We start from the raw sequence: 12,986 nt of genomic DNA, 5'->3' as shown, positions 1-12,986 counted from the left end.
GGTCAAATCTGCTTTCATCTATAATAAATGATAGTTAAATTCATGATCAGTTTGTCAGATGTTGCATCCACTATCTAATCATGAGAGAGATTAAAATCCTAGATTCCCCATATCACCAAAATAATGTTATTTATTGTAAGAGATTTACAATGAATTGTGGTTTTCTAATTTTGGTCAGTTGGACATTCCAATCACATCCCATTTACATCCAATCAATTTCTTAATGCTTTCCTATTGTAATATTTGATTATTTTAAAAAAGAAGTGGATAGATTGAGGAGAGAAAAATAGCAAAAATTAACTGCAATTTAAGTAAACAATAGGCGCATTTCACATGAAAATTTTGCAAAGCTATGACACTAATAATGATTACATGACAACTCCTTGATTTGCATACTCATGGAAAAAGTATGTGCTTTTGTCCCAAACACTGCTCAACATCTGCTATTATAGTGGGAGAGTGACTATAGAGAGTTTAATAGCAAAGAACTACAACAGGTTCTCCAGCCTGGTGTTTTCCAGTTGTGTGTTACCAAATCTTCTACAACTTTCCAAGCTAGCATATTAGAGTATGCATTTTTCTGTCTATCCAACGTGTTCATATTCTTTTCAAAATTTCATGTTTTCAAGTGAATGGAAAGATCAGACCCCGCCCACCTGGACTCAAAGATCAGCATGGTAACTACATTATATTGTCTGTCCCATTTCTACAAGGCTGTGTAATTAATTTATATTCTTCAGTAATTCAGCAAGTCTTATATATTATGTTTAGTTTATCAAAGTATCTCAGTAAATTATGGCTTAATCTGTTAACATGAGGTGTAGAAAATATTTACTAATGTTTTATTTGAATTAGGAAACCTGGTCTTTTGACCTTTTTTAAAAACCCTAATATTTATTAAAATATCCCTCTCAATATATGAAATGAGCAGACATAATATATGGAGAAGGGGAAGAATTCTTGGCAGAGATTACCATTTTAAGGTATATTTTCCCTTTGATTCTCTCTTATTCTTTTCTGCTGATAATGAACAACAGTATGGTTTTTTAGTGGACACACTTGTGCTTTAAAAATTCCAGGGTTGACAAAGTCAGCATTCAAGTTTTGTTCTGTTTTGGTGTAAAATAGAACTCTGGGCATCAGGAAACTGGAAATGTCCACTTTGGCCAATAACTCTAATCCCCTTCATAATCCTTTTAGGGTTAGGGTTAAATTAAAACATCCCTGACAAATACTTGAACACATCCAAGGAATGGAAGATACCAACTCTCCAGATTATTGGCTCCTCTGAAGCCAATTTTATATTCAATGACCATATCCTTTCCTATCACTTAAAATCTTTATTTCATGTCTTATATTCTGGAATAATGAAGAGCACATCTTGACCTTTCATATTATATCCCTTCAGATATTTGAGGAGCGCTATCATCGTTCTCTACTTTCTGTTATAAACATTCCAAATTCATTCAAACTCTTGGCATAGATGTGTTGCTTGGTACTCTTATTTGCTTCCTCTGAACTTCTTTCAGTTTGTCTGCCTCTTTCTTACATATGGATGATATGGATGAACTGGATGCAATAGTTGTGGAATCTGGTCAGTACAGAATGATTACTTCCTGTGATTTGGAAACTTTCCTTCAATTGATAGAGCCTAAAATTGCTTTTGTGGCTACATCATATTGCTGACTCAAATTTATTTATTAAACTACTATTTCAATCTCTTTTTCAAGAGAATTACTGCCAAGTCAGTATGTTAGCCTCCCCACATTGTATACTTGTGCATCTTATTTCTGCTTCTTAAGTTAAAAGTAGGAATTTCTCTCTCAAATTTCATTCTGTTATTTTAAACCAATCTCTGAAAGCTATGAAATTTATTTCACATTTTGATTCTTGCTTTCTAGATTATTATATATCTACCAATTTTGCATCAGCTACAAATAAGCATTCTCTCCACCACTTCATCCAACTTATTAACAAATCTGTTGAAGAGCACAAGCATTGAAACTTATGGCACCTCCCTCAGCACCTTATTCCAGTTTCATGAGGAACCACTTATGATCCTTCATTGAGCATGATTTTAAGGCAGCTACATATCTGCTTAATTTCATTTCGTTCAGCCTACTCCTAAGTAGCTTATTAATCATTATGTCATGTGATATACTGTCAAACACATTTCAGAAATCAACATGTTAGATCTTCAGCAATATCAGAATTTATTTAAAAAGATAATGTTAGTTTGATAACACCTGCTCTATATTGACTATACTATATTGACTTTCAGATAATTACTAAACTATTGTCAAGATGCTTACAGAACAATCTTTATAACATGTGCTCTAGCATCTTTACCCATATTGAAATTACTCATTCCTGCCCCCTTTTATTTTTTTCCAACCAGCTTTTTCTGTATATCTATCTATCTGTGTACCAGCAAGAAAAGTCTCTAAACACAAATCAGAATGGGATCAAAATATGGCAAGCACAGCAGAAAATGTCAGAAGAAGAAAAAAAATGAGTTTATAAATGGGTTAGTCCAGCCAGGAACTACAGATATATATTTAAAAATGCACTAGCAATGCACTAGCAATGCACTAGGAGCCTGGTACATATTTCCAGCTGTTGATGGTATCTTCATATCATTGTATGACTTCTTGTGAATTCTGCTGCTGTTTTGAGCCTTTTCAATTATAGCCTGAGAAAGAGCAAAACAGACCACCAATTTAAAGAATGGCCATGCTCCCAAATGGTAAAAAGTAATTTTCAGAGATGTGCAGAGTAGGAACCTCTTAAATGCATAAATCTGCTTTAGCTCTCTTTAGGTTACTGAAATAGCCCTCTTCAGTAAAAGGCCATATATACCAACAAGCTTATTAAAGAGACAGATGCTGGTGCTGAGTGCTGGTTGAGACAGACAGATGGCTGCTCAGCACATTAGGCGGCTCATGGGTCCATCCTTTCTTGCTTGAAGTTTTGCCTTCACTCACTGCAGCCTGGAAATGAGGTTAAATCCTAAAATATCCTCCTGCAGTCTCTATAGCTTCTGAAACAAGGCTTTTCTTTGGTAGCACCTGCCCTTCCCTGCAATCTCAGGTACAAAGAAAGATTGCTCCCTAATGTTAAAATATGGAATAGTGTAACTTTGGAAAGCTCCAATCTGAGATGATAGATAGATAGATAGATAGATAGATAGATAGATAGATAGATAGATAGATAGATAGATAGATTAGACAGATTGTTTATTTATTTATTTTGTCAACAAGTACAAGGAAACAAGTATCAGTATAGACATAGACACATGAAAAAATGGCACATGAATATAAGTAAGCAAAACATAGCCATAAACACATAAAATGAGTACATATAAATGGGGACAGTAGGATAGGGATGGTAGGCACGCTGGTGTGCTTATGCATCCCCCCTTAGGGACTTCTTAAGAAACGTGTAAGGTTCAGGGTAGACAGTTTAAGGTAAAAGGCATGGGGCTTAGAGGAACTAACAACAGGATCAGGTAGAGTGTTCCAGACATTTACTACTCTATTGCTGAAGTCGCATTTCCTGAAATCAAGATTAGAGCTGAATACATTTAGTTTGTATCTATTGATAGCCCTTGTGTTATTGCAGTTGAAGTTAAAATAGTCACTAACAGGTAGGGCATTATGGCAGATAATCTTGTCTACTAAGCTTAGGTCAGAATGTAGATAGCAGTCCAAATTTGTGGTGATAGTTAAAATTAAAACTGGAATCTTAGGACAATTTAAAAGTAGTTCACATGATGTCAGGGAAAAAACATTAAAAACTCATGATATTGCATAATTCTCAGGATGGCTATTTTCTAAAAGTAGCATGGATGCTAATCGTTGGATTAGATTATGTGTGTTTTTACAAGTCCAACCCAGGTTGAGTCATCTCTGCAACATGCAAGAGTTATTTAGCCCCAAGTGTTCAGAAGAAGGCAGGCATCAAACAAAACTCCTTGCTACTCAGAAATAAAGTAGGGTAACAATCAAACCAACAATCAAATAAGCAATACCCCAATCAAGAAACTACCAAAGAGCCATCAGTAAACAGCCCAACTAAAGCATGTCTATGACAACTCCACTCAAGACATCAGAATATAAACTGACAGAAAGCGGCACTCCTCAGTAGCACTGATGATGTTGCCTAGTTAGGATAATGGAACATTTGCAAGAAAACAAGCAAGCTCAGAGAGCACCAAGAACCCCTCACAAAGTAGAGTAGTTAGGTAAATAATAAAGCAGGTGCGTCTTCTTTATAAAGTTGTAGAAATCATCTAATTTGAGCAGTAGGTGTTTTTGTACTTTTGTATCTAGAGTAGCACTTACTTGATATAATATTGACTTTCTGCTAACATTGTAAGACATAACTCCCATCACCTGACTCAATTCTGTTTAGCTGACATCTAACCTGAATAAATATGAATGATGCTATTTGCAGACAAAATCTCACAAGTATGTCAGTTTAGGAGCAAGTTACCTCATCTATTTTGCCCTAAGCAAGGCCGCTGAACAAGAAACCGTATACATATTAAGTAGAAAGCAGTATACATTTGCTTTACTGCCCTTATTGCCAGATTGACCCAAACATACCATATTTGTGCCTAATTCTCTGCTATTACTGCTGCATCTTTAAGACTTCTTAGTTATGCTATTTAGGATTTTACATAACATTTTATTGTGCTAACATAATATGTACCGTGAGCTAAAGAAAAAACCCAACCCTGAAGTATAGAAGCCTTTATTATTGTTGTAAATTAGATTTACTAGGTTGTTGGCTTGTTCTTTCTAGAATAATTAATCTAGGGAGATCAATTGCAGAAGAAGATAGAGCTTCTGCATCCGGTCATCCTAATTATTCCTGATTGCATGTTTACTTCCAGCTTATCCATGGGACAGATCATGCTTAAAATCTATGCCTTTGGACCTGAAGCAATTTGAAAAAGTGGATGCATATGCAAAAAAGGTAAATAAATTCTGAAAGTAATAACAGCATGCCTCAAATAGGGTTGCTACCCTTTTTAGATATAACCCATGGCCTTGGATATATTAGTGTTTACTGCATTACATAGATTCTAGTGTTAATTATTTCCAGCAACATTATGGAATTCATGTGGAGCCTAGTTATTTAGTTTTTCTAGCTATTTTAAATTATGCTGATGTAGTTATGCTGACGAATTGCTTTATATACAATATATTATTATTTCAATAATTATGTTGTATGTCCAAATTACTAGCATGTTTGACAGTTCGTCAAGATTTATAGAGCTGCTAATAGCTAAGCTGATAATCCAGATACGTAGTGAATTAAAAACTACACAATAGTGTTGATTTAATACATACTCTCTCACACAGAGACACAAGTACTGTTTTGGAGAAAGATGGAAGTAAATTGAACTGCATCAGAAATTCATAATATTTGGATCCTGGGAATTATATCTGATTTGTAGAAAATAGGTGCTGCAACTATCAGACTTATGACAAATTATAAAGTTTGCTAAATTTTGATGGCTGCAATCTATTGCTTCAGACAAGTTCTACTTGAACAGAATATATTTTAGTGATGATGAACCTTTTAGGCACTGAGTGCTCAAACCTGAAGACGTGTGTCCTCTGGAAATCCAAACCAGCTGGCTGGCGGGAGGCAGGGCATCTTAACACCCGCAGCTCTGCAAGTCTTTTTCTCCCGTGAGCTTCTGTTTCGTCGTTTGCAGAGAAAGTTCTGTTTCCCTGCAAACGATGGGGTGAAACACCATGGAGAAACGCGGTAGACCTGACCTGGGTCAACAGCGCACGTGTCCACAGAGAGGACTGTGTGTCTCCTCTGGCATGTGTGCCATAAGTTTGCGATCACGGAAATATAGTATACAAGTGATCCATCTGAGAGTTTTATTGTATCTGTATTTGTGCATCCGTGTTGTATCTTCTATTGTATACTGACCTCATTCTTTCACAATTATGTTAAGGAAGCCATTTTCTCTTCTTGAAGAAAAATGCAAACTTATTCTAGTTCAAAATGGTAGCCTAATGGAAGTTGTATTTTCATTGAGAAAAACTGCTCAAAAAACACGTGATATGCATACTACCTTGAGTGGTCCAGTTGCTTTAGAAGTGTGAGGCAGACAGAATAAATGTTTCATTGATGGATCCTGGCAAACGTTGCCGTCTGATGCTATCTAAATGGGTGATCTTTTCCTATAAAAGTGAGCAAAAAGCATGCATAAGAACTGAAGTCCAGCATATTTTAAATAGATCAGGTTAAGAAAGGGATTTTTGAAATATACGAGTACATATCTAATTAGGTAAAACATCAACCATTTCCCAATCATATTGCTAAATTTTAGAAATGCAAGAAACTATTAAAACAAGCTAAAATTATTTTCCCATCTATCCTTGCGTAGACTCTGTTGACCATCAGCAAGTCTCCAATTTCTACTATCTTGAAACTAGAAGGCTGAAGAACACCATATATCAGGCTTATCTGTTAGCAGTACACAGTAGGAAATTTCCCTTGTCTCCAACCTCTTAGCTGAAAACTTAAACATTTGCCTTTGTGTCCTATATTCTGTCATTTTGTTAAGGTATTTTCCCAAGACATTTTTCTGATCTTCCTCCTTAAGAATTATCAAATTTGCATCCATTTTTATCATTAAAGTCACAAGACTATAAAAGCTTTTGAAGAAACATCTCAAATTTATAGAACACATTTTGTTTTCTTCTAAATTCCTTAGAGGTCTCACTTTGAGGGGACCCTCAGGATTTATTACCACTTTTGCAAAAAAAATTCACATTGATAACTCAATACAAGTTGATAAATATTTATTACAAATACATTCACAACCCAAGATAGATGCCTATAAAAGATAATATTTGTAGCTTGAAATCAGGAGTTCGTGATGCTCTCTGAACTTGGTTGTTTTCTTGCAGACATTCTTGCACACAATGAAATATCTCCCAGAAAACAACCAAGCTCGGAGAGCATGACTCCTAACAATGAGATATTTATCACCAATGAAGATGAAAATACACCAGGATAATCTTGCAGGATCCAATTTGGGTCAGTCATCAGGACCAGATTCTGAGCTTTCAGACTCATTTTGGAGCCCATCTTCAGGAAACACCTCTCTAGCAGTGTGTGTGCTGTTCTGAGTGTGGTATTTATATGGTGGCTTTTTAGATGTTGATTGGGGTGTTGATGTCTGGTTATTAAGTCATTGGCTGTCGCTTGTGCTGCCCAGACCTCACCTTGATAAGTACTTGATAAAATGATGGTAAATTAGCATTCCTGTTGACTGACGAGGGGTCTGTTTCCCAGGCTTCAATCACTTCCCTGGCTGTTTTTGTGCTTGCTCATCCAACAATCTTAGTAGCTGCAAAATTTAATATAAGTCATTGCAGTGTGAGGCTACCAATGAGATTGAGTCTCCTTATCTGACTGCTCACTTGTGTTCTTGAAATCTGGTGGTTACTTCCTCCCTGTCTGTCCTACATAGTCACAGGGCAATCCATGCACAGGATTCATTAGCTTATATTGGAAGCATTTCTCACCTCCAAATGATCTTTACAATGCATAGTTTGTCCTCATATGGTAGCCTCTGGGCGGTGTGCAATGCCCACTTGCAGATCTCAGAAGTTGTGTTCTACAGCTTCCAAAATGTTTTTAATGTATGGCAAAAAAACATGTTCCTTTCTCTTTGCAGTTACGCAGACATCTTGTAATAAATTGTAGGTTCCTATTCTGCTTACCTGACCCAGATTGGCTCCATTGGCTCCATCCACTTCTGATTATGCAGCTTCCAAATTTTTAGAATATAGTCTTAATCAGCCAATAGAGAAAATTACAGATAAATAAAATCTCTGCTTTGGCCTGACAACTGAGCAATTCTGGTTTTCAAAAAGGATACATTGTGAAAGAAAATAATTGAATTGTAATCAGTTATAGCTACTCATGCCTGAATAAACTGTACACATGTAACAGTAAAGTAATCCTTCGTAACAGTGCCTTTGAAACTTAAGTAGAGTATAGCAACACTAAGGGAAACACTGCTCTATCAATGTTTGATTACAATTGATTACTCCTGTACAAATATATAAGCTTGCCCTTCCATTCCAATCACCCCTAAAATTATCCTAAACTGTGAACTTCTGTGGGTTTTTTTGACAGAAGGAAATCAATTGTATGATCAAATGTGCATCTGCAGCAGCACAGGGGAGGTATTTTGCCAACTGTTTCCCAAAAAAGGTCTAGAAAATAAAGGATTGAACTCAATTGCATCTTATTGTCAGGGAATGGATCTGACAAATAGAGATGCATGGACTTTCTGAACTGAGCATTAGGGAAAGAAAGCTGACTGACTGTTGGTTTCAAATTAAGATAATACCTTGCTATCCAATATCTTCAAATTACAGGTGGATGTCAAAAGCAGTGTGGAAGACTTAACACAAGTCTTGCTCTGTGTAGCACATACTGACCTGGAGAAAGTTAGGGCCATTTGGATATGGATATCCCACCACATAGGTAAGCAGTCTCTTTCTATGAAATGTGTGGGTAAGGCTCATTGTTTGCCTTGCATTTATGCCTGCTGTTCTGTTCTGACAGTCTAGAATGAGAATATATGACTGAAGGGGACCTAGTATAGTCTAGAACAAGGTTCTCAACACTTTTTTGCTCATGCCCCACTTTTGAGACCTGTGTATCTCTGACCTGTGTATCTCTGATTGTCTTGAGTTACTTTTTAAACTACACCGAATTTGATTGACCTATACTTCAAAGGTCTAAAGAGCACTGGAACCAGGACTGGTGGTTATTTACATATATCTATAAGTTTTGAAAAAGAGCCCAAGATATATAATTGAAATGCACAAATATGAGTGCTTTCTATTGCCTCTATCCTATCCTATACCCGTGATGGCAAACCTTTGGCATGCATGCCTGAAGTGGCACACGGAGCCATGTTGCCTGGGACATGTGGCGTCACCTGTTCATTTTCCGGGTTTTGCATGCATGCGTGACAATCAGCTGGACTTCATGCATGTGGCAGTGCCGAAAACTAGAAGAGCCAGGCCGATTATTGCATGCACATGCACGCCAGAAACCTGGAGGTCTAGCTGGCTGGTGTGCATGTGCACACCAGAAACTGGAAGTTCATTTTTGGGCCTGCACATGCACCCTGGGCAGCTCCTCTTCCAGATTGCAGCCCAGACTAGTGCGCACCCTCCCTTTCGGCACTTGGTGCCAAAACGGTTCGCCATCACTGTCCTATACTGTAGTTTTTGACTTACAACCATTTGTTTAGAGACTATTTGGAATTACAACAGCACTGAAAAAAGTGACTTATGACTGGTGGTCACACTTATAACTGCAGTATCCTCATGGACATATGATCAAAATTCAGGCACTTAACAACTGGCACGCATTTCCAATGGCTGCCGCATCCTAGGCTCACATGAGTACCATTTGTGACTTCCCCAGCCAGCTCCAACAAGCAAAGTCAATGGGGGAAGCCCGATTTGCTTAATGGCCATTCACTTAACAACTGTAGTGATCCATTTAACAACTGTGACAAAAAGATCATAAATTCAGGCACAATTCACGTAACCATCACCTTGTTTAATAACAGAAATTCTGGCCCAAATTGTGGCTTGCCATACTGCTGGCTGGGGAAGACGTGTCTGCAATTTTTCTAAGCAGCTTGCTTTCCCAAAGGCTCCTCATAGTTACTGTTGATATTTATTGTAAACTGTATTGTAATTTTCAATTATTTATGCTGCTGAAATTAGCATACAGAATGAGATGAGAGAAATATGATAATTTGATCGCATGGCTAGTAGTTGAGTGGCCCTCTCAGAAACTTACTGTGGCAGCATGATCCTAGAAGAGAGAAGTCCTATGGCTCATGTTGCAAACTACTGATTTAGATTATCTCCCTTCTGGGGAAAATTATTATCATTCACAGGAAATATCTTATTTCAGACACTTTTCCAAGAATTGCCTATCATCAGGAAACATATATAAAGTATTGCTTTTCTTGGATATCCCAACTTCTTTCTTTCGGCTGTTATATCTGTTTTGCAAAACTGACGAACAACTATTTTTTCAGGAAAATATTTGGAACAATGAGTTATAAAAAAAATGTGTACAAAATCTTAGGAGAAATGCATACAAAAAGCATATGTGTAAACTAAGTTGAGCTGGAAACTTAAATAAAACTTATTTGATCAGAATTAAAGGTATCATTTATTATTATAGAAAGGTTGAAAAACTGGTAATCTAGGAACTTTGTAACTCCTAGATTGTTTTAGATTGTTATTAAATGTTTACTCACTAACAATTAATTAACCATAAATAATAATAATGAAATGATAATGGATACAGCGTAATGATATATACATGTATTGACAATTTAGTAAAAGAAATTTGGATATAAATTGTAACTTGGGGAAAAAGACCTATAAATTTTATTAACAAATTTTCATTTAGATCTTGTTATAAAGGTGTAAGTTTTTTTGGGGGGGGCTGATGAGAGGAGATGGGGCATAAATAGTAAATGATTTTTAGCCAATTATAGTAACGACAAGGAAATGTTAATGGTCATTATTTAACAATATATACATGCTATGGTATTGGCTAAAATAACTTAGATAATTTTAGTCAGTCAGTTGGGGGGAAAAGTGAGGGGGAAAGGCTTAGAAACTTTATTTATTGACTTTTACTTAAACGATGCTATAAAGGTATAATGTTATTGGAGGATTTTTTGAAATAGCTAATGAATGCCATTATGTAGTTGTGTCTTTAAGTATGAATGATTTGAGGTAAAAGCATGTTCAAATAATTGTAGTCAAATGAGAATTGTGGTACATTGATAGTAAGATATACAAAGATTTTTGACTTAAAGTGTATAATCTAATATGAACTATAAGTAATGACTGTGGAAGAAATGCATGAAAGTTATCTGTAACCAATCGACACGCTTTCTACAAGATGTAATGAAGGATAATTCTTTTTTTGTGTTTTTGTTCAATTAAAATAAAAAAAACTTTCAAAAAAAAAGAAAAACTGGTAATTAAGCTTGTACATTTTAGCTTTTTATCCACTCACTGTTTAAGGTAGGCCTACATGAGCTACCTTGGAACAAGTACTAATTGGTAGTTCTAGAATACAGAAACTTTTGTAACTTCACATTGCTTGTTTTATGTATTACTTATTCCATTGTTCCTCCAGAATATGATGTTGCAGGTTTGTTCAACGAAGAGAATCGGTCTTGCAATCCCCAAGATGTCCTCCAGAATGGAAAGGGCGTTTGTGCAGCATATGCTAACCTCTTTGAAGAAATGTGCAGGTACATGGTTCCGAAATGTTTGGCCATATTCAGTTGCTTAATCATCTATGTATTCCATCTCCATTTGCACATAGTAGGAATCTGCGGGACCGCCTCCTGCCACATACCTCCCAACGACCCATAAGATCTCACAGACGGGGCCTCCTCCGGGTGCCATCGACTGGGCAATACCGACTGACGACCACTCGGGGGAGGGCTTTCTCTGTAGCTGCTTTGGCCCTGTGGAATGATCTCCCCGCAGAGATCCGGACCCTTCCCACTCTCTCGGCCTTCTGAAAAGCCACTAAAACCTGGCTGTTCTGGCAGGCCTGGGGCTGTTGACCCCAAAATACGGTCCAGCCCCATCTAGAACTGAGTGCATGGGGTGTTGTTTTAAATCTATCTTTCCTTCTCTTATATTTTTATTTTTGATTTTATTCTGTATTGTAAGCCGCCCGGAGTCCTATGGGATTGGGCGGCATATAAATGTTATTAAATTCAAATCTGAAATATCATTTTGAACCTGTGTTGTTGAATGGCAAGAAGTCCTTAAAAAGTTAATTTTGCTTATCATTCTTCCCCATTATAATTTATTTTGCACCATCTGCTGAAACTCACATTATGTTAACATAATGGCAGATGTGAATATGGGGATAATTAAGTTAAAAGAGGTACTGTGTTTTTCTTGATATTTGAAGGACGGGGGAAAAAAGTCTGAAGGCAATGGAATAGGGTTGCCTGCAAGAAAAGAATTGTGAATCCGCATCCATTTTATGTGTAAGGGCATGCTAGTGTATTAAGGAAGAGACCAATCTATCGCTATGTAGAAGTTTTCTAATAATTTTATTTTATAAAATCTAATTGATGGGAGCTCACCTATTTTGACGTTAGAGATAACTGGAAGCAACTTGAAACTCTCTATTTCTGTACTGTCATCAGATTCTTAGTTTAATTTTTTTTCAATTAATTTTTTATTTTTTATATTCTTTATGCATATCAGTGCATGAATAGTGTGGTAACTGGGTAACATTCATTTCAATGCATGTAAACATAGTCTTATTATTCCTAAATATTACATTTCATTTCCATTATTTCATATTATTTATATATGTCTTTTATTATCACCTTTCATTTCTGAACCATCTTTCTGTCCTTTTGTATATCTTAACATATTAATATATTATTATTATTCCCTACTATTTTCTATTCCTAACTTTTCCCCCCTTTGATATCACTATAATATCCAAATACATGTTTTCCACCTATTTTGTTGTTCATATTTCCTTAGTTAAATCAAAGTTCCATCCTTCATTCTTCCATTATTCAATATCTCCTTATACAGTTTTGGTATCAATCACAATCATTTATACATTTAGGGTATTTCTATTCATATTCTTTCCAGTTCTTCAATCCATGAGATTCTACTATGAATACATATATTTAGATTAATATATGCTTATATATATATTTCCTAATCACCATTGTTAAGTTTTAACCTTCCACTGTTCATATTTTTCCCCTCCTTTTTTAGTTCTTTCATCACTATTTGTTTTAGCAACATCTCTTCATTATTTCCTTTTTGCTGATTTCTCTCTGCTTTCCTCTCCGTTTCTTCTGATGGCTCCATTCTTTCTTCCTTGTCCTGATCATTGTC

The 12,986-nt window shown here is 36.1% G+C and overlaps 1 protein-coding gene across 1 annotated transcript in view; it reads left to right on the top strand.

The window, feature by feature from the left end:
* The first annotated feature begins 513 nt into the window (after nt 1-513).
* KY (kyphoscoliosis peptidase) overlaps nt 514-12,986 on the top strand; it is a 19,601-nt gene continuing 7,128 nt past the window's right edge. The window contains exons 1-4 of the mRNA XM_087725567.1: nt 514-677; nt 4,898-4,980; nt 8,424-8,532; nt 11,236-11,353. Of these exons, the coding sequence (XP_087581693.1) occupies nt 4,930-4,980; nt 8,424-8,532; nt 11,236-11,353 (278 nt within the window). The 5' untranslated portion in view covers nt 514-677; nt 4,898-4,929. The remainder of the gene's footprint in view (nt 678-4,897; nt 4,981-8,423; nt 8,533-11,235; nt 11,354-12,986) is intronic.

The sequence above is a fragment of the Thamnophis sirtalis genome, unplaced genomic scaffold (genome assembly GCF_051295495.1).
Source record: "Thamnophis sirtalis isolate CommonGarterSnake01/CBP01778 unplaced genomic scaffold, rThaSir2_p1.2 scaffold_11, whole genome shotgun sequence".
Classification (NCBI taxonomy): domain Eukaryota; kingdom Metazoa; phylum Chordata; class Lepidosauria; order Squamata; family Natricidae; genus Thamnophis; species Thamnophis sirtalis.
Note: the sequence above shows the minus strand (reverse complement) of the source record. Positions and strands in the feature narration are given on the sequence as shown.